Source organism: Schistocerca nitens, chromosome 5, assembly GCF_023898315.1.
Source record: "Schistocerca nitens isolate TAMUIC-IGC-003100 chromosome 5, iqSchNite1.1, whole genome shotgun sequence".
Classification (NCBI taxonomy): Eukaryota; Metazoa; Arthropoda; class Insecta; order Orthoptera; family Acrididae; genus Schistocerca; species Schistocerca nitens.
Genome location: NC_064618.1, coordinates 221,032,481 through 221,054,443, shown reverse-complemented (window position 1 = coordinate 221,054,443; position 21,963 = coordinate 221,032,481). Strand labels below are relative to the sequence as shown.

Sequence of the window (21,963 nt, the reverse complement as noted above, 5' to 3'; positions counted from 1 at the left end):
CTGCTGATAGTACAAGTGTCCTAATGAAAAGCACGTAAGTGAACCAGTATCACACAGCAGTTCCCCGGCCACTACTATGACCACAGGTTCAAATCCCTTTGCACAAGGAACACTGATGTGGCTGGTGACACAGAAAAAACAGTATCGCCTGGCGACAGGTATGCTGGATATGGTTATCCAACAACAGTGAAAAATTATCATGTTTTGACAGATTTGCTCTACAGTCAGGTTTTATTCCATGGCCAGCACTAAAACAAAAATTAGAACACCTCTACATAGACTATGCCAAACCATTTGGTGGTCTGAGTTTCTGCTGATGCATTATACAATGTCCTAAATGCCATCCATATAATAGCAAATGCTACTGCTGAAGCAATCCTGAAAGCACCACATAAAATTTTTACCACAGAATGGGTACTACAGGCAACTGTCCCAGATAATAGACCACAATACATTTTGGGTGTTCACAAAGTTTTAGGTTCAGCTAAATCTGATGTAAAATAGCAACTGCTATATAACTGTTATGATTATGAACAAATGGGTATACACCTGCAGCCACTGCAGATACTAATACTACTAATAATAATAGTGCGCATAACTCATCTGATGAAAGAAAGAAATGATTTTGTGGAATTTTGTTGTGTTGTACATAATTCAGTACAGTTTATGGCACAAACAAAATAATGTGTAATCTTTTGGTACTCTCTGTGTCACATTTTTGTTTAAGTGGACATTTAATGCTTTTTTACTTTTTTGGACAAATGTACATGATCCTTAACACCTGAATCAGTCCACGAATTAATTTCCAGGCTGAAAATCAGGCACTCGTATGTTGCATCAATTCAACCACTTATGCCTACTGTACACTTCTTTGTTAAATTTTCATTTGAAGTCACGCTTACTTGATTTTGTCACTCTTTTGATCAATGGTTCTAGTCTGGGAGACCTTAGTTCCTTTTCGGCTAAATTTTCCTGGTAATTTACCTTTCTATTAGCACTTAAAATAGATTCAACAAAGTTCATGTTGACACTGCACATGAAAGCTGATGCCCACACAGTTAACAACCAAATTGAAACATGAACTGCCATTTGTGGAGATGATTAAATCCAACTAGTAATGTCTACCAAAACTGTCCCTTGTCTCCAGGTAAAAAAAAACACCTACTAAACTGGTGCACTCTCCTGTTAGGAATACAAATGGATTCTCTATGATAAAATGCAAAGCGTAATATACATTATTCGTTCAGAAATGCACAAGATAAGTTTTTCTATCTGACATCTCATCTAATTATACTATATACTGAGTGAATTGCTATTCTGAGGAGTGTGCTACTGTCTAGCAGGATTTATGCCAAGCTAATGGGGATAAAAGTCTGCTCCAGTGTGCTACCACCTAGTGGCACTGTCGCAAACTTGTAATTAAGTGGTAGGAGCTAGCTGAGTATGCCTTGAACTGTGCACATTGTTCATCAAATCCATATATATTAGACCCATAAGGCAATTATGTCATGTCAGTTGAGCATAAACAAAAGGTCCTTAAATCATGCACAACTGAAGATGATCTTGCAGCCCTGATGCCAAGTTTCGTAGAGTCTAGAAAGTAGGAACATAGCACAGCCTTATATTTCAGATTATTGTATCTATCTTAGGTTTAATAGCTTTCAGAGAAAAATAGTCAATAACTTCACAAGGTGTCAAAAGTCATGGTGTTCACATACTCTTGTGCTCTTACACAGGGGCAGCCACTGATCAAATTTATCCCTCATCAATTTGCAAACTTCTGTAAGGAACATGAAATCTCACATATTATCACATCCGCCATGCTCCATCCTCAAACAAAAGGGAGGCAAAGCATTTAGTTCTTGCACAAAAAACCAAATGTTTAAAATTAGTACATAATTTACAATAGATACAGCTCTCACTCTATTGTTGAGCACTAATAGGAGTGTGTCAATCATCAATAAAAGTCTGGAAGAATCCTGTACAGGTGGCAAATGCAAAAACTTCTGTTCTTACTCCTATGACTGGCAACACTCTGCCCACAATACATTCTACTGTTCTATTTCGGTGTAAAAGTCTGAACTAAGAGTTTCAACTGGTGCCTAGGTTAGCAGTCGAACAAGTTTGAAGCCGCACGTGGTGGCCTAATGCATGTGGGGGCCTCAGGTAGGACACTTGTTGGCACCGCTGGAATCAATTGCAACTTAAGTGGTCACATCAAACGCCACTCCAGTCAGCACTGAATACACCACCACCTACTACAAAACAACTGACTTGAGAGGGTACAGCAGAAAGGGTGTAATCCTACAATGTCATACCAAACATTCTCGGTGACACAATGGCTCCAGAATACAACTTTCCTCCAGCATTCCAGAAGCACAAGTGTGTATGTTTTAGGCCTTTATTGCCCATTTCAAGTATGAGAGGTTCTAAGTTTCTTGAGATCAATAGTGACCCAGGAGGACCTACGGAATTCTCACAGTTTTGTAGGGAAATGCAGTGCCGTGCACATAATTGGTAATTAATGGAACTATGGGTGGTGCATCACATGGACCACACTCCTCAGACCTACTTCCTATAAAGGATACAGTATAGACTGACCACTGCCTTACCATGGTATCACCAATGCTAAGTTCACTGCTCTAAGAGTTGGAACCTGAAACAATAGAACTTGCTCTTCAAGGGCTTGACACACATGGACACTCTTTGACATAATACTAACTTGGATGATATGTTTATGTGATATCACTGGAATATCTCATAGGACTGCTGAAGTGGCCATGCTTCTACACAACCAATGTAGCACTATATGCTGATCAATTCATCAATTCATTTATGTTGTATATTTTTGTGTCAATCTGCTTCAATCTGTTTCTGTAGACACAAAATGCTTAAGTTGTTCTTGTGTGTTCTATTCACTGCTTCTGAGTAGAAGACTTTTTTTATCAACTTCAGCAATAAAAGAGAAAAATGGCCTTTGGAATTATCACTTGCTTGACATTGTTTATGCACACACGTAAAAGAGAGCGAGGGAGGGATGGGGGAGCGTGAGAGGTGGAGGGGGGGGGGGGGTTTAACACGCTGGTACTGATGCCAAAACAATATAGAAAATTTGCTGCATCCTGTTGAACCTTAAAACATATTTCTTAACTGAGTAATTCATTATGCATACGTTTGAAAACTGTGCTACAACACAAAATAAAGTGAATAAAATTTTTGAAATATGATGTGTGTCAAATGATTACAGATCAAAACACAGAAAACGATTATAGTCTTTAACATGAAATAAGGAAAAAGGGAAGATAAAGGCTTAACGGATATTACTGAGCACTTATCTTAAGTGTGTGTATCACTCACCAGATACCACAAGGCAGTGGCAAGATAGGAACCAGCTTCCACTAAGTCAACTTGTTTCATATCTGCCTTATGTTCTCTCAAGTAGGCATCCAATGGTCCAGCAGGCAGGTACTCCATCACCATGGCAAGTGGGCTGCTCATTGTAACACCATATAGTCTGACAATTGCATTTGAATGGAGGAATGCCCACTGCCCAGCGAGTTCCATGAATGACTGAAGAAAAAGACAACACAAACTGTTACATTATGCCACAACACATTTTGTATATGTCAAAGTACATCTATACAGAAATGTAACTGCTTCCTCTCTTGTGCCAACCTCTTCAGCTTAGAGTGTCACTTGTACCTTAAGTCTTCAATTATTTGCTGGATGTATTCCAATCTCTGTCTTCGTCTACAATTTTATCCTCTACAGCTCCCTCTATTGCTATGGATGCTATTCAATAATATTTCAACACATGTCCTATCATACTGCCGCTACTTCTTGTAAGTGTTTTCCATATGTTCATTAACTCACGGATTCTGTGTAGTACATCCTCATTCCCCATCTTATCGGTCCACCTAATTTTCAACATACTTCTATAGCACCACATCCCAAACATTTCAGTCCTCTTCTTTTTCAATTTTCCTGTAGTCCACTACCCTACTGCACTCAAAAAGTACATTCATAGGAATTTGCTGCTCAAATTAAGGTTGATATTTGACGCTACTAGACTTCTCTTGGCCAGGGGCAGTCTTTATGCCTGTGATAATCTGCTGTTGATGTCCTCCTTGCTTTGGCTGTGATGTGTTGTTTTGTTTCCAAAGTAGCAGAATTCTTTAACTTCACCTACTTCATGGTCCTTAATTTTGAAATTATGTTTATCACTCAACTCATTTCTGTTAATTGTCATTTTTTTGTCTTTCTTCAGTTTACTCTCAATCCATATTATGTACTTACTAGACTGTTCATTTCATTCAACACCTTTTGTAACTCTTCTTCACTTTCATCAGTGAATCATGTCATTGGTATTGTTTCACTCTGAATTTTTATCCCACTCATTAACCCTCCTTTTATTTTCATCACTGCTTCTTTGATGTATAGACTGAGCAGTAGGGACAAAAGACTACATTCCTATCTTACACCCTTTTTAAAGTGAGTACACACTCTTGACCATCCACTCTCATTGTTCCCTCTTGGTTCTTGTACATACTGTATATTGCTTATCTCTCCCTATAGCTTACTCTTACTTTTCTCATGACTCTGAACATGTTTCACCTTTTTACACTGTCAAACACTTTTCCCGGTTGACAAATGCTGTGAAAATTTCTTGTTTCTTAAGTATTGCTTAAAACATCATTCATGCTTAAAATATCAATCACATCATAACTGCCTCTGGTGCCTTAACTTTCTGCAGTCCAAACTGCCTATCACCTAAGACATCCTCATTTTTCTTTTTCATTCTTTCATATTTTTCTGAATGGCTCACAGTATGACTCCACACTCATGGTTTCTGCACACTAACCTGAATAATTGCTTGGCTGCCACTTTTTCCAACGATTTCAGAAATTGGAAAGGAATGTTATCCATCTCTTCTGCCTTATATAATTTAGAACTGTGGAAATTATGTAAAAAACTAAATCATGTGCATTTGCTAGACATAAGCAAACTGAAATGTGAAGAACATACCAGGCACGGACTTCACTTAAACAGAAATGGAAAGCTCAAGTTAGTGAACCAGATAATGGAACTTTGTAAGGAGCTGCATAAAACCATGGACCCAATCATCTTAGATTATAATCAACAAGATTTTTTAGGCTCAATTTCATGCAACACAATTTTACTGAACTAAACTCCTTGGGTTGTAAAGAACCCTGTTCACATACCAAAGAAACCGACTTAGCAGTGAGTAAATTGTCACTACAGTGCAGTGTTAAAGACTTGTGTAATAATTTGACTGATTCAGAATACCATGTCACAAAGTGTTGTAAAATATCAGTGCCCTTTAGGATAATGCATCTAAATGTGCAGTATCTTAGGAATAAACTCAATTTGCTGCAAGTATTTGTGGATGAGAATTCACCACACCCGTTAGTAATTACAGAACATGGACTAAAAGACAATGAAATTGAGTATTAAAAATTAGATGGTTATGTGTTAGCACATAGTTACTGCAGGCAAAAACGCAAAGGGGGTAGGATGGCAATATTTGTAAATGAACATCTTCCATTTAAGAAAATTGCATTTGTTGAACAATACTGCAAAGAAGGAACATTTGAAATGGCTGGTGTTGTGGTCCACATAAACACTCATTCAAGCAGGTTAGCTAAACATAAAGTTATTGGTATGTACCACACACTGACCGTAGCATAGCTGGAGACTTAAATATTGATGCAAACTCCTTTAGTATAACCTATTTGAAAATAACAGATATATTAAACTCATATAATCTCACAAATATACTGAACTCTGACACTAGAGTAACAGAGCCAAGCTCCGGTAAGATAGATTACGTAATAGTGAACAAAAATGTAAAAGACAGTGTTAAATTTTAAAGTGTTGATTTTCATTACTCAGATCACTATTGCCAGGTGTTAGAATATTTAAGGTTTCCTGTACCAACAGCAACGAAGATAACTGAGAAGAAGTGGATCCTGAATAGCACCAACATCAGCGCCTTCAAAACTAAGTTAGCAGAGGAGAAATGGGACACTATTTACCAAACTAAAGAGTCTGAAAAGAAATGGGAAAAATTTTATAGGACAGTGCTGAAGCATTTCGACTGCTGCTGCCCTCTCAAAGAAATGACCAGGGTATGAACCAACTCTCATCTTGAAAGTAATACTAGGCTGAAACTTACGCCTAGGCTGATTAGGCCAAGGCAGAATATATATGAACAAAGCTACATATATACAAGGAAAAGTACAATCAAACCAAAAAAAACTTTTACGACAGACCTTTTACACTTGAGAAAGCAGATAAACAATGAGGCAATAGAGCGTTCAGACAACATAGGTAAGGCATCCAGGAGACTAATCAATAAACATTGTAAAGCCACCAGCAAGGGGCAGAGTGAACCAGTTAGCATTAGACACGACAGCCATCTACTGAAAGATCCAAATGAAGTATGTAATTTATTCAATAAGCATTTTATCACTCCTTCTGACCATCCAGCCCCTATTATAGATCTACAGGCTGGCTCACCAAATGATGTCATGGATGGTATAGAGCTCGAATTTATGGAGGCAAATCAACAGGAAATATTTAACACAATACAAAACCTAAAGAACAAGCATTCATCTGGATGGGATGGTATCTCAAGTGTGGTGTTAAAGAAAAGTGCCAATGAAATAACTAGGCCCCTTACCAATCATATCAACTGTAGTATTAATGAAAACATATACTCAATTGCCTTAAAAATAAATGTAATTCAGCTAATCCATAAGAAGGGAAGTAAAGAAGAAGTTTCGAATTATAGACCAATATCACTCATCCCTACCTTCAGTAAAATATTTGAAACAGTTGTCCCATCAAAATTCACAATTTTTTCAAGACACAAAATGCTTACCAAATTGCAGCATGGGTTTAGGAAACACCTAAGCACAGCCACTGTTGTTACCAGTTTCTTCCATGGTGTATATAACAATATAGAATGGAGTATGCACACAGTTGGAATATTCCTTGACCTGAGAAAAGCTTTTGACTCCGTAAACCATGAGCTTCTCTTAAAAAATATGTGGGTATACAATATCAGTGATGCATCAATGAAACTTCTACCCACCTATCTGGTGAATCGGAAACAGTATACCAAACTTACACATCAAATTGACAATAAGATCTTAACTTTTAAATTCAAAAGTGAAACAGTGACACAGAGAGTCCCTCAAGGCTCAATTCTTGGACATTTCTTCTTTTTAGAATATATTAATGACGTTGTACACCCCATTAACTTGCACATTGTAAATTATGCTGATAACACCTCAGTTTTATTTCATGGTAAAGATTGTGAGGAACAGAAATTTTCAGTAATGGGATACTAGAATTAAGTTCATATTTTCATGCACAAGGATTAAAGATCAACATAAATAAATCCCAGATGCTAATATTTACAACTAGCAGCTCACATCATTCACGCATAAATGAGGTATGAAGCATAGTGGCAGAGGAAGCAAACAAGTGCAAATTTCAAGGGTTCATCTGGACTCAAATCTCCGGTGGATTAGCCACATTAAAGCTGTATATAAAAAAGTCAGCACTGAGCTGTATCTTCTTAGCCAGCTGTCCAAATGGTGCTCACCCATATGCTTAAAGCTGTGTATTATGGGACACTCTATCCCCAACTTAGCTACTATATAGAAATATGGGGTTGTGCTGCAGACATTCACCTTAACAGAGTACCATTGCTACAAAAAAGAGGGTTAAGGATTATACATGGAATAGGCTATAAAGACTCTTGCCGTGATCAGACAACACAAGTACTTCACCATATACTCTTGGTATCTTTATAAATTAATTACTTTTTTGTCTCACAGAAAACTGAAGTAAGTTGATTGTTGGAACACAACCTATGACCAGCTTAGAGACAGAAGTGATGACACTTTCTGCAGGACCTGACCATCATTTTGCAGGACACAATGCTCCAGCACATACAGTGCTATACCACCTACTGCACTCCCCTGACTTAAGCCCTCATAAGTTCAACTTGATTTCTAAACTGAAGGAAAAACTTCACGACCTTCGCTTCAGATCTGCTACAAATTCGTCATGCAATAGACCGCACCGCTTGAACTGTCAACACAACTGGCACTGCTAAGAGTATCCTACAACTTCCACATCGCTGGCAATGGGTTATACACAATGCTGGTGACTACTCTGAAGGTTTGTAGAACTTCGAAACATGCATCTATTTTGTATGAGCTGTACATAAAAAGCTGCCACTATTAAAGTTCCAACTCTCATATGTTTGCAACTGTACTTGACATTTGCAAAAGCCATCATATTGATGACTCCACACAAAAAAATCTAAATAAATATATAAATATCTTTCAAAGCTCAGCTTAACTCTGACTCTAATACTGGATACCATATGTCGTCAACAGTTATTCCCATTTCTTCTTCTAGCTCATTATTAGACTCCTTCTCCTCACAGAGCCCTTCATAGTTCTCTTTCTACCTACCCGCTCTCTCTCCTAGGTTAACAGCAAATTTCCCATTGCACTCTTTTGCTGACAGTCTTGCTTTAATTTAACTGAACTCTGTTTTGAATTTCTATATGCTGAGTCACGCCCTTCCAATGATCTTCCCTTTTTCAATTTCTTCACATTTTATCCTGTAGCCATTTTGCCTTGGCTTCCCTGCATTTGCTATTTATTTCATTTCTAAGTGACTTATACTGAATTTCCCAGACCACTTCTACACTTTTCTCTTTCATCAATCAGTTGAGGAATTTCTTCTATCACCCAATGTTTCTTCACATTTACCTTGTACCTGCATGTGCGTGTGTGTGTGTGTGTGTGTGTGTGTGTGTGTGTGTGTGTCCAGTTACAGTGATTGCCCTTTTCAGAAGTGTCTATTGCTCTTCAACTGAACTGCCTACTGTGGTACTTATCATTGTAGTATCTACAGCCTCAGAGAACTTCAATGCATTCTTTGCATATCAATTCTTCCAAGTGATTCTCTTAAACTTCAGTCTATCTTCATCATTACTAAACTAAGACTCAATTCTATATCTACTCCTGTGTATGCCTTACCATCTAATATCTTATTTCAGAATACCTGTCTTAATCGTGATTTAATCTGGCTAAAATCTTCCCAGGTCTCCAGGTCATTTCCAAGCATACCTCCCGCTCTTGTAATTTTTGAATGGCCTACTAGCCATTAATAAACTGAAATTTATTGCAGAACTCGGTCTTTCTCTTCTCTTGTTCCTACTACCGAGTCTTTATTCTCCTGGGACTTGAATATGGGACCTTTGCCCTTCATGGAGATATCCAAACAAAACTCACGACCTGTGCTCACAGCTTTACACCCAGCAGAACCTCATCTATCTTGCTAACTTTGTAGTACTCCTACTCACCTTTTGGGGGGGCTAGCACTCCTTTTTTCCAGGAGTGCTAGTTATGCCAGGTATACCAGAAGGATTGCTGTTAAGTTTGGAAGGTAGGAGATGAGGTATTGGTGAAAGCAAAGCTTTGAGGGTGGCCTGTGAGTCATGCTTGGACAGCTCATTCAGTAGAACACTTGTCCACGAAAGGCTAAGATCCCAGGTCCGAGTCCTGGTCTAGCATACAGATTTTATCTTCCAGAAAGTTTCAAATCAGTGTACACACTGCAGCACAGTGAGAATTCATACCAAACTCTTGTTGGTTTCTTGATTCTAACGAGAACAACTGTATTGCTGAACTGTCCACAGTAACTCAATCTCTGCCCTACCTTCCTATTTATAATGTCTACTACTCCCGTTATATTATTTCCTGTTTCTGCTGATATTACCCTATATTCATCTGACCACAAATCATTACCTTCTTTCCATTCACTTCACTGATACCCCTTACGTTGAGACAGAGTTTGCATTCTCCATTTCAGATTTTCTAGCTTTCGTTTCACATTCAAACTTATCCCTTTCTTGGTTATTCCATTATTTTCTCATGGTTAACTCCCCCTCAGCAGTCCCTCCTTTAAGTCTGAATGAAGGAAGAAGGAAAATTAGGGTCAACATCAAGGTCATTAGAGACAGAGCACAAGCTCAGAATGATGGTTGACAATGATGATAAGGATGGGAAAGGAAATTATCCATGCCCTTTAAAAGGAACCATCCCAGCGTTTGCCTGGAATGATTTAGGGAAATCACTAGATCCAGAATCTTTTGCCTATGAAGAGATCATTTCCTGATGACTTTCATTTATAATTGAAGCAGTAGTTTGATTGAACATGTGACCCATGTGATGCTTTGTACTTCCAGTGTCCTTATGACCTGTTATGAAGACATTTCTTGTCACAGCATTTATCAATTATATATAAAATAATATAAAAAAAGTAAGGAATCATGTTGCCCCTTTCCCCTCTGATATCAACTTATTGATTGTATCGTTTACTAAATAAGTCCACTATAAAGGGGAATATAGTTGAATACTAAAGCATGAATTGTACTTTATTTCAAAGCTCAAATATTCCCTCTACTTAAGCTATGAATTGTCCTATCTAGAAGCCTTTGTTGTCACATCTGTCTTTCATGTTACTGTTGCTAGACCATTGTGTAGATCTATAACAATACTGTTAATAAAATGCATATCATAATATCCAGTACACATATATATCCAGTTATCTTTTCTTACTTATTTAATAAGAGACTATAGTAATTTTCAAACATTTGTATATTGTAAAAGAAAGTCAATTTGTGTTTCCACTGATACAAAAGGTGCCTCCAAGGCTGTGTACACATCAAATGTTTAATCTCTGCAACTCGTTCATAAAAATGGTAATGAAAATAATGGGAACACCTCAATGAACATAACTGGATCAACTCTGTCCTGCTGTACTGTCTGATGGATTGAGGGGCGTTATGGGACTGAATGGCGAGGTCATCAGTCCTGCAATTCAAAAGTTACTTGCATAAGATAGAGGGTCTGCTAGAAGTTGGGAATCCAGTCAAAGGGGTCAAACTATAAAGCGAGGAAGTTAAAACACACAGAGTAAAAGGCATAAAAGGGTAGGCCAAATCTAAAAACTGGAAAAAGAGAGAGATAAAAAAGCAGTCTTTGCACGGTAGAATGGTCATGGGTCCCACACCTAGAAAACACAGAGAGGCCTTAACCAAAACCATCCTGCCTCTGTTCTAGGAGTAAAGCAAAACCTTATAACTGAAAATAAAAACCACTTTCATGTGGAAACTGAGGACCAGTTGAACCATCCACAAATTGTCTGCTAACATTGAAGCCAAGGAATGTGGAAGACAAAGGAGCAGAAGGGAGAGCACCAAACTGCAGTAGTGTCCTTAATTGTGCAGAGTTTATTACTGAGAGTATTAGTGCACCAGATGTCATTTCACTTTTGGGCAAAGAGAGATACCTGCATCTGGCATAAAAAAAGGCAATGGGGGGGTAAGTATCTGCCTCCCTAGCCAAATGGTCAGCTAGTTCATTCCCTGGGATGCATACATGACTTGGTACCCAGAGGAAGACAACGGAGCAGGCAGCATGGACAAGGGTAGGGAGCAGGTCATGTACATCAGAAACCAAAGGGTGATGAGAATATTGGTCTATAGCCTGCAAGCTACTCATTGAGTTGATACATATTAAAACACTGTGGAGAGAGACCCGGGGAAAAAAAAAAGGAGAATCCTGTTAATGGCTAGCAGCTCTGCTGTGAACACACTAAATGATCCTGGCAGTAAATGCTGCTCCATGCCAGTAGAAGACGTAAAAGCGTATCCCACCTTAACTAGCATTTTAGAACCTCCAGTGTAGAAGATGGTAGCACCCTGGAACTCTTCAAGGAAGGAATGTACAAGATGCCAGAATATCATAGGGGCAACAGAGACTTTAGTACCCTGGAATAGGTTGGTCTTAATCTGTGGTTGAGGCACCATAAAGGACGGGGGGGGGGGGGGGGGGGAGGGGGAAGGGTTATGTGTGGGAGGAAATACATGGGGTACTTTCCAGTGAGTGGAGCTGGAGATCACAATGGAGGGAAGTGAGAATTCCAACCAGCAGTTGTAACAGCATTACTTTTCCTCAACAGTAGTTGTCGATGCCAGTATTATTTTTCAAATTTTGGACCGGTTAATATTACCTCAGTTGCATTTCTGAAAACTTTCATATGATTTTATACAAAGTATGCTATATTTCAAGCTAAAATTTATGAAAAGGAGTTACTTTATAAAATATTTTAGTTTTGATGTTATAATCGGTACGTACCAGTTATTAATGTACAGTTCAAACTTCTTTTTTTCTTTTGAAACATTTGAAATTATGAATTATTTGCACACTTGAAATTTCTGTTATTAATTACACAATCTTGTACTGTTTACTATGTTTATTTCTTGATTCATTTATGAAATAATAATCGAAATCAATAATGTAACAAAAACTAGTAGAAATTCATTTGTTAAGAAAAATTGTAAGCCCTTTGGAATATAGTTATTTCCGCAGAATGTAGTAGTTGTAAGCTTACCTCTGATGTGATCAGAGGTATTTTTGTGAAATAGGTGCAAACAATATAATTTCAGCTTTGTTAATGTGAAAAATCAAAATACTGTACAATATACTAAAATGTGAGAAAATCAGTGGAAAATATATTTACATAAAAAGAATCCTTCGACAACAATCTTCCAATTTATTTAGTTCAAACCAACTGTGAGGACCCAATGTTAGATTTTCAGCTTCAAGAATCAGACCCCTTGACAAGAAGAACTGGAGCCATCTCAACATGACACGCTAAGTAAACTTGAAAGTTTATTGTAATCTTCATTCCTCTCAAATCTTCATAAAAGACTTTGCTTATTAATTACTTGAACTGGGCATTATTTAATGGGGAAAATAGATGAAAGAAGGAAGGAGGGGAGATATTACATAGTCCCACCTGAGAGTGGGTATCAGGAGGGAGACATCCCTTGTTTACAAAGAGGACAGGGTATACGGGATGGTCGGGGAATTGTTAAGTGGCAGTTGTGTAAGAAACCAGGATTTGACTCCATCATATTTGTAGAAGGGGAAGCACCACTTCTGCGAGGACACTGTTGGCATGAGTAGTGCAAAAGGCACTGATACCAGACACACCGCAAAAAGATGAACAGGGTCAAGTAGTTTCAGAGTGGAAGTAACCACTGAGCCATAAACCTGACAATCACAAGCCAGTCTGGATAAAACCAGAGCATGGTAAAGGTGGAGAAGAGCAGCACGGTCTGCTCCCCAAGATGTGCGAGTCAGGACGTTGAGAGCATTAAGCTTCTGCATGCAGGTAGTCTTCAGATGGTGAATATGGGGCAGCCATGACAGCCTTTTATCAAAAATAAGGTCCAAGAAATGACCGTGCTACAATATCTAGGCACTGCTTCCCTAAATAAAGTTCTGCATCAGGGCGTACTGTGGGTCAATGGCAAAAATGCATAACCCGCATTTTGGAGAGAGAAAACTCTTAAGCCCAGGCTTAAGGACAGGGATAACTATGCTGTCTCACCATTGCAATGGGAAGGTTCATGACAGGATTCAAAATGGTGGGGGTTGAAACAGAGGGGGTTTGTTCAGCTCGGCAGTTCTGCTGGAGACAGATAGCACGATAAGAGGAGGATGCTAATGCTGTTGCAAAGTGTGTTGCTAGGTGTTCTGCAAGGACTGATGGCTCAGTACACAGAGCACCCTGTAGGACAAGACTCTGGACAGTCGATTCTCACTGGCAGCCCAGAAAGCTATGAAGCTTGCCCCATCCATCACCGGCAGGCACCGAAGAAGGGAAGTACTTTTTTAGCTGGGGAAGGGTATGGGAACAGCAGGGGAGGGGGCGATGAGAGGGAGACAGGGGTGGGGTAAGGAAGAGGTGGGAGGGTGAAAGGATGTAACAGAGGCAAAAATACAAGAAATCGACATGGGGTAGAGTCGGTCACGTTTTTGGTGAGCCTCAGCATGAGAGAGACAATTCAGGTTCTTGCAATCTTGGATCTTCCTTTCTTTTTTGTAAACTGGGCAATATAGTGAGCGTGAAGAGTTGACATACACAGGTGGTGGAACACAGTCTCTTCCCTCCTCGAGTGAGTGGCCACAGTCAACACATAGAGGGTCTGCCATACAGCAGGAAGACATATGCCCAAAATGCAAGCACCAAAAGTACCTCTTAGGTAGAGGGATGTACGGCTTCATGCCACATTGGTAACGCATAACCCTGACCTTCTCTGCGAGGGTATCCCCCTCAACAGCCAGAATAAAGGGGCCAGTATTGGTGTGATTGTCTTTACGATCGTTCTGCAGATGTCAAACACATGAACACTGCATCACTCCAGATTAGCCCGGAGCTCCTCATCAGTGTACAGGATGAGTTCCCTGTGAAAAGTCATTCTCTGGACCATATTCAGAGACTGGTGAGGGGCAATACACACTTGTATCACAAGAACAAAGGGCTGCGGACTGGATGGCAGAAGAAGCTTTGATCAATGGGGAACCCAGCAACATCTTAGTAAGACACTCCACTTCATCAAACTTGTTCTCCATACTCTCTCCTTTTTTTAAAAAAAAAAACACACACACACGGGCTTTGTGACAGTGAAAGTGTCCTGTCCGTCCTGGTACAGAGCAGGTAGCATGGAAAGTATTTCATCCCATCCCAAGACAGCAAGCCTGGCTCTCCCCCCAGGGTGTAACTAATGAAGGGAAGGCAACAGGATCATATGAAGCAGCATTTAATGATCCACTACCACTGAAGAAACAGCCATTTGAGAACAGCCAAATTTTGATATGCTTTATGCACCAAGCACCTGCCATGAAACCACCCACTCTGACCAGGGGCTCTCACCACGGATGCCACCCATCCACAGCAAAGGTGTGGTGTGTGTACTGTAAGACCTTCGGTACACACACCATCAGATTATTTGACTTGTCGCTCTAACGAAGTAGGCGAGGGTCAGCAATATGTCTCGTGGTCTTATCGTGGCATGCTTATCTTCTGCCGTTAGGTCAGATGATAGAAATGCCACTTGCACGCTTAGAGTCGCTCTAACGAAGTAGGCGAGGGTCAGCAATATGTCTCGTGGTCTTATCGTGGCATGCTTATCTTCTGCCATTAGGTCAGATGATAGAAATGCCACTTGCACGCTTAGAGTAGCAGATTGACGGTGACCAACTTTAAACAGAACTTGATTAATTTTCACACATATTTATTAAGATAATAAAAATCATAGATATTGCATAACTTGATTTGGGATGCTGTTTACAACTGACAATCTGAAGTTCCTTTGGTCTTGGTACGTTAACCTTATTCTCACATATCTCTGATACTTGACAAAGTGTCTATACATTTCTCTTCATAGCTATGTACAGGAATATGATAATCTTATTAGGTACAGACTGAAACTTGACTATAGACTGGTACAGACAATTGCAGACTAATGCAGACTAATGTAGACTGACTAATCGGAGGTCTGCACACTCGCCACAATACGTCGAGCGTTCAGGCATCACTGCGCGAGTGTGATCCATGAGGAGAAAAGGCTCTACATTAGCAGCAATCTCATTGGCTGTGTTACATATTAATACGCGGATCGGCGGAAGCAGAATTTGGTCCGTGGTGGTTAGTTTTTAACATCCCGTCGACAACGAGGTCATTAGACACGGAACGCAAGCTCGGGTTAGGGAAGGATTGGGAAGGAAATCGGCCGTGCCCTTTCAAAGGAACCATCCCGGCATATGCCTGAAACAATTTAGGGAAATCACGGAAAACCTAAATCAGGATGGCTGGAGACGGGATTGAACCGTCGTCCTCCCGAATGCAAGTCCAGTGTGCTAACCACTGCGCCACCTCGCTCGGTAATTTGGTCCGTCTCTAAGACAGCGCCATCTCGTAGTGCAGAGATGGACAAGTGCTGCGCCTGCACTGTTGTGCTTAGCGGGGCGCGCTCTATTGGGAAAGTTGTGTACGCGCTGACTACGCGGAACTATGTACACAACAAAATGTCATCTAACATGCGGCAGTTCCGATGCTCCAGGATGACAAGTAACCTCTCCTTGGTATAAATGGGGTGGCAACAGCTCAGGTATCATTATCACAGGGGGCTCAGCCAGATGGGTACATAACAGCTCTACCACATGGACTGGCTACACATGCTGATGACCTAGCAGGACAGAGGTGGGCTGTGGCAGGGAAGGAGGAGGGAGGGGGGAGGGGGGGAGAGGGGAGAGGAATCCATGTCGTAGATGCTAGGAGTGAGTTCTTACCCAAATGGCTAACACTAAAGACAGAACATTTCGAAGTGGAGGTCAGACCCCAAGGGGGGACCAAAAATGCCAAAAAGGATGATAGAACAGGCAAGAGAAACAAATTCACAAGGAATACAGGAAAACAAGTGGATAGCCAGGTTGACATAAATAAAAACACCATGAGAGCAGAAGCAGGGGGCAGCAGGGAAGGAGCAAGGTTTGGGAGGGACGGGCACGGTGAAGAAAATGCAGCCCAGGAAGGAAGAATGGGCTGCAGTAGCTCAGGGCCTCATGTGTGCCAGGCCAGGTCCTGATGTATGGCCTAGCTCTATCACACATTGAAAGCATATTATTTTTTATTGACTACTTTTAATGTTTGGGTATATGGATTCTGAAATTGATATGTGCATTTATCAAATGACCTCTGAATGGAAATAGAAGCATGGATTATGGTGTTTTAATTTTGGAAGATGGGATTCTCATTACAAAGAGAGTTCTGTGTCACATAACTTTATTCATGTCCAATGTTCCCCTTATGATTGACCAATACACAGCCTGTGACATTAATAATATGATCAGTGGGATTACTGTTTGAGACCCAATTCCATGTCTAACTATAGAAAATAATTAGCCTAAAGTATAAGCTGCTTTGAGCAGCACCAAAGATCAAACCAAACGTTTAGTAAAGATTCCAGTTACCTTTATATACTTGTCACGTGATTCCTGCTTCAGAATCTTCATTGCAACTTCAATCTTCTTTCCTTTCGATACTTTCCATATAGTTCTATATACAATACAGATTCCACTCCTGCCTTCTTTCTTCTGATCTAAAGAACAACAATGTATGTTATCTTCAAGAATGCAAATCCATATGATAGTCACTAGCGCACAGACACACAAACACAAACACACACACACACACACACACACACACACACACACACATTTTGATATAGTTCAAAAATTTTTTGTGACTTGTCAAGTTTTTAAACCTATTTTCAAAAACCCAAAGCCTATTGTGTTTTTTTGCATAATATAACTGCATACTGTGTTCCATTTAGTTTTCTCTTTCAAAAGTAGTGTTAATTGGTGACATCAAATTACATTAGCAATGTTTTAACATTGTTATATCAGCAGGACTACAGTTCAAGACACAAGTTATTTTTGGTAAATTCATTAATTTTATTCCAGGTTTTTCTCTCATCAGTTAAACAAACCACATGCTTAGTTATTGTAGCACCTACAGATCTTCAATGTAATCTGTTATATTTGTGGTGTTACATATATTTTGAAATTAAAATAATATTAGCAATGCTAATTTAAAGTTAATGATTTACTGATCACTTAAATATGGTATTAGTCAGAATACAGCCTTACTGTGAAAGCCGTTCTCAATCATGGGATAAATTAACTGCTGTTCCTAAGCAGATGGAAGTCACTCTGAATTCTGTCAAGTGATGGGCAGCTGCTTTTGCGTTTGGAGGGCTTTTAAGAAACATGTACCACACACACTGATCTACCGTACATCAATTATCATTCTCTCCAATGGGTGTTCTCTGCACAAAATACAAGATCCATTACTCCTCACCACCTTGACTGAGTAGTGTTCCAGTGGTAGGTCTTGGAGCTCTGTACAAGTAAGGCAGGGAACAAACAGAAGTCAGGGTATTACATCCACCCCCCCCCCCCCCCCCCCCCAGCCAACAGATCCTAAGTGCTGTCTTCCACTGAAACAGATGCAGTGACAAGTTATGGCATGCTGGGGGATGCCACACTGAAATAGCTGAGGATCACACGATACACCTCCTTGACTGCTGCATCCACCCTTTCATTCCCTGCTATACCCATACACCCTAGTACCCAGCAAAAAGACACCACCTTCCCCAGTTGTTGTAGTTTAGGAGGGCATCCTGGATATTCTGGACTAATTTATCTGCTGGGTGCAAACATTTCAAAGAGTGAAGGGCACTAAGAGAATCAGAACAGACAAGAAACTTAGCACTGGAAGAACATCTCATCTGCTCCAGTACCCAAAGGATAGCATATATTTTTGCCTTGAAGACAGCAAAGTCTTGAGGCAATTGGATGTTGAGGACACGATCTGGAAAAACAACAGAGTAACAAACTGAGGCCCCTGTTTAGACCTATCTGTAAATACAGGTACATATTTGTGGTGCTCAGATAAAATGTCAGAAGATATCATATGCAAAACAGAAGCAGGAGTGCAATCTCTCCTATACTGCACCATATATAAAATTACTCTGCACCTCAACAGTAACCAGGGCAACAGACTGTTAAAACCCTGGATTTGGGGTCATACTTGGTCCACATGCTGCATGCAGACCCCAAACAGCCTTGTGGTTCTTGAACAGTTGGAGAAAAGGAGTATCAGAGGCAGATGAGCAACAGTATGGTACGCAGGTGAAGTCAGAGCCGTGAGGAACTTAACATGCTTGACGCACCATGAGGAGCTCTCGCTAGATGGTGGGTGGTGGTTTACTGGCCTCATCACAGAGACTGGGTATGGGACTAATCCTATAAGCACCTCTGGCCAGCCAAACCCCTGATCGTGGACAGCATCAATGATCTTCAAATAAGAAGGCCTCATCCAACCATACACCATGCATCTACAGTCCAGCCATGAATGCACAAAAGCCCTATAAAAGTGGAGCAGATGCGCCCTGTCTGCTCCCCAAGACCTGTGGCTAAGACACATTATGACGTTCAGTGCCTTGAAAGATCTGGCTTTCAGGTTTCTCAGGTGTGGCAACTACAACAATTTGGAGTCAAAAATGAGGCACAGAAATATCACTGAGACTCTAAAATGTGGGATGGTGTCCCTCATATGAGGTGTTTTTGCAGCCTACTCCTCTAACCTCCACAATGTATGTTGCATCTGATAGCTCACTTTTGAAACACTGGAAGAGGAACAGAAAACAGCAAAATCATCCACAAATAAGGAGCACTGCACAGGACTCCTTACCATAGAGATACTGTTGATGGCTATGGCAAAGAGTGTAACACTTAAAACCTGAGGGATGCGACTCTCCTGCTCAAAATGGTCTGACAATGGGTCACCAACTCAAGTCCTAAAAAACCATTGAGACAGGAAAGACCATAAGAAGATGGGGAGGTGGCCACGACAGCCCCACTGATGCAGTTGCGGGGGATACTGTGCCTCCAAGCAGTGTAATACGCCTTATTGATATCAAAGAAGACGCAAATACAGTGATGTTTGTGTATGAAAGGCTGCAGAATAGCCGCTCCTAGTGGAGTCAAGTTGTAGACAGTGCACCAAAATCTCTAGATCAGAAACTGCGAGCGGCCTAAGGAGTTGCTTGGTCTCTAACAAAAAGATCAGATGATGGTTAATCATTCACTCCAGGGTCTTTCCTACACAGCTTGTTAAGGCGATACTCCTGTAACTAATGAGATATATGCAGCCCTTTCCTGGTTTGAGGAGAGGCATCAGAATTATCTCCCTCCATGAGGCGGGGAAGTTACCTGTCTACCATATAAGATTAAAACATTTGAGGAGTATTTCCTCTGACGCCGCTGGCAAATGTCAAAGCATGCAGTACCAGATTTGGTTGTGACCAGGTGTCACAAGTCTGGCAGTGTTGATTATAGCTCCCACTTGGAGAAAAGGCAGTTGTAGGACGCAGAACAATTGGATTTGAAGGTCAAGTTGATAATCTCTACAGTCACACTGTAGCGACAAAATGCCAGATCCCGGCTTCCATTGGCACCAATTTTTGCAAAGTGCTCTGCCAGTGCCTGAGTGCCAGATGTTGTCTGGAGACACCCCTCTTTCAGCACTGCTGCTATTGGTAAACAACAGTGTTTATTGGAATTCCTATGGGTGGCTTCCCACACTTTTGTAGAACAAGTGGAACGGTTGATAAGAGTCCAGGAACACTTGCTGCGACCTATTCTTGCTCTCCTAAACTCCATGTCAAGCCCTGGCTCTTGCGACTCGGAAGGCTAATAGGCTGTCTGATGTAGGGCAGCATTTAAATTGTCGAAGAGCCAAAAACCGTCTCAGATTTGCTGAGTATCACTCATCTGTCCACCAAGATACAGGTCACCGCCTAAGATGACATGAGGACTTGGGAATGGATAATTCAGCAGCATGATCGTTTACTTGTGTGAGGTGGTCCACCTATTCCTGGACAATGCCATGATGTTCAAACACAGCCAGCTGTCTGAACAGCATCCAGTTAGCCCTGCTGACCATCCATTTTGGTGGCTTTTTTGTTGAAATTCATAGTGAAACATCAAGCTAAATTGGCATAAACAGCAGGAAAATTATATCATACTTTGAACAGAAGGTAATGCTCCATCCAATACATGAATGCACTGTGGGAAGTGGACACTGGAATGAAAGTCGTCAGTGACCTCCCACTGAACAGAGTGTGCGAGAGCTGGAGAGCAGAAAGGGAGGTTGACAACTAAGAATGACAACAGCAGTACAGAAATGGGTGTGAGTACCTGTGTTGAGGATGCACAGCTCATGAGACATCATGAGACTGTACAAAACCCATCCCCGACGGCAAGTAGAGGTCGAGCCCCACAAGACATGATGGGCATTGAGGTCTCTCAGTAGGAGATATTGTCACAGGAGTTGTTCCACAAAATCTATGAGAGCCTCAGATTCTACTGCATCTTGCAGAGGTAGATACAGAGAGCAAACAGTGATCGTCCGACACCCATGAATTTTGACAGCAACTGCTTGCAGGTCAGTAGCCTTGGGGGAGAGCATTATTGACAAACACAACAACTCCTCCCTTGGCTCCATCCCCAGTGAGGTCTTCCTTTCGGTATAGCATGTAGCCCTCTAGCACAGGGGCATCAGTACCTTCACAACATATTTCTTGTAAACACTGGCACAGGGTCATTCCTGTGCTAGCAGTTTAAGTTCCTCCACACGTGTCTTGAACCCATTAATTTTCCACTGGAGGATGGGAGCCATCTATCACGGACGTAGCACTTTCATCCTGACTTTTTGCTGGGGAGTGGAGCCCACTATGGATGGAGGCTCAGTTTTGGGGTGAGATGATTGACCCAGTCCGACATCGAGGTCCATTACCTCCAAAGAAGTTTCAGAGAGACGTCAGATAGGAGACATTGTCAGACTGTGTACTTCCTGTCTCTGCAAATGGCACCAAAGAGATCACCATGTGTACTCAAGGCCAAATGCACCAATGTTGATTACAAAGTAAGATAATTGAGGGTCCCATGATCACGGTTGAAGCTTAATCATGATTAAGTTGCCTCTGCACTGCACCTATGTTAAACACAATTAGCAAAACATTTTCAGCTAACTGGGAATCTGACCACAGTTCACTCCTTGCACTACAAAGGAAAGTGCCCATTATACAAGCAAAGATAATGACAATCACTGTCTATGGTACTTATGCAAGCTTTTCAGTTTGTTGTTATAATGTGAGTATTGTTACTGCATTGTGGAGAACAAGAAAAGGAGGTCTACTTTCTCAAAATTAGAAACTGATATCATTTTAGAGCTGGATGGCTGGAAAGCAAAAATTTTAGAATGAAAAAAAGAAGAAGAAGAAGAAGAAGAAGAAGAAGAAGAAGGGGCCCCGGTTCGATTCGTGGATGGGCTGGGGATTTTTCTCCGCTTTGGGACTGAGTGTTGTGTTTTCATATCATCATCATCTCATCCCCATCGATGTGCAAGTCGCCAAAGTGGCGTCAACTCAAA

The 21,963-nt window shown here is 40.8% G+C and overlaps 1 protein-coding gene across 1 annotated transcript in view; it reads right to left on the bottom strand.

The window, feature by feature from the left end:
* The window catches only part of LOC126259858 (tyrosine-protein kinase hopscotch), a 189,787-nt gene that overhangs the window by 138,562 nt on the left and 29,262 nt on the right, over nt 1-21,963 (bottom strand). The window contains exons 6-7 of the mRNA XM_049956914.1: nt 16,938-17,065; nt 3,358-3,570 (exon numbers count right to left, since the gene is read on the bottom strand). Of these exons, the coding sequence (XP_049812871.1) occupies nt 3,358-3,570; nt 16,938-17,065 (341 nt within the window). The remainder of the gene's footprint in view (nt 1-3,357; nt 3,571-16,937; nt 17,066-21,963) is intronic.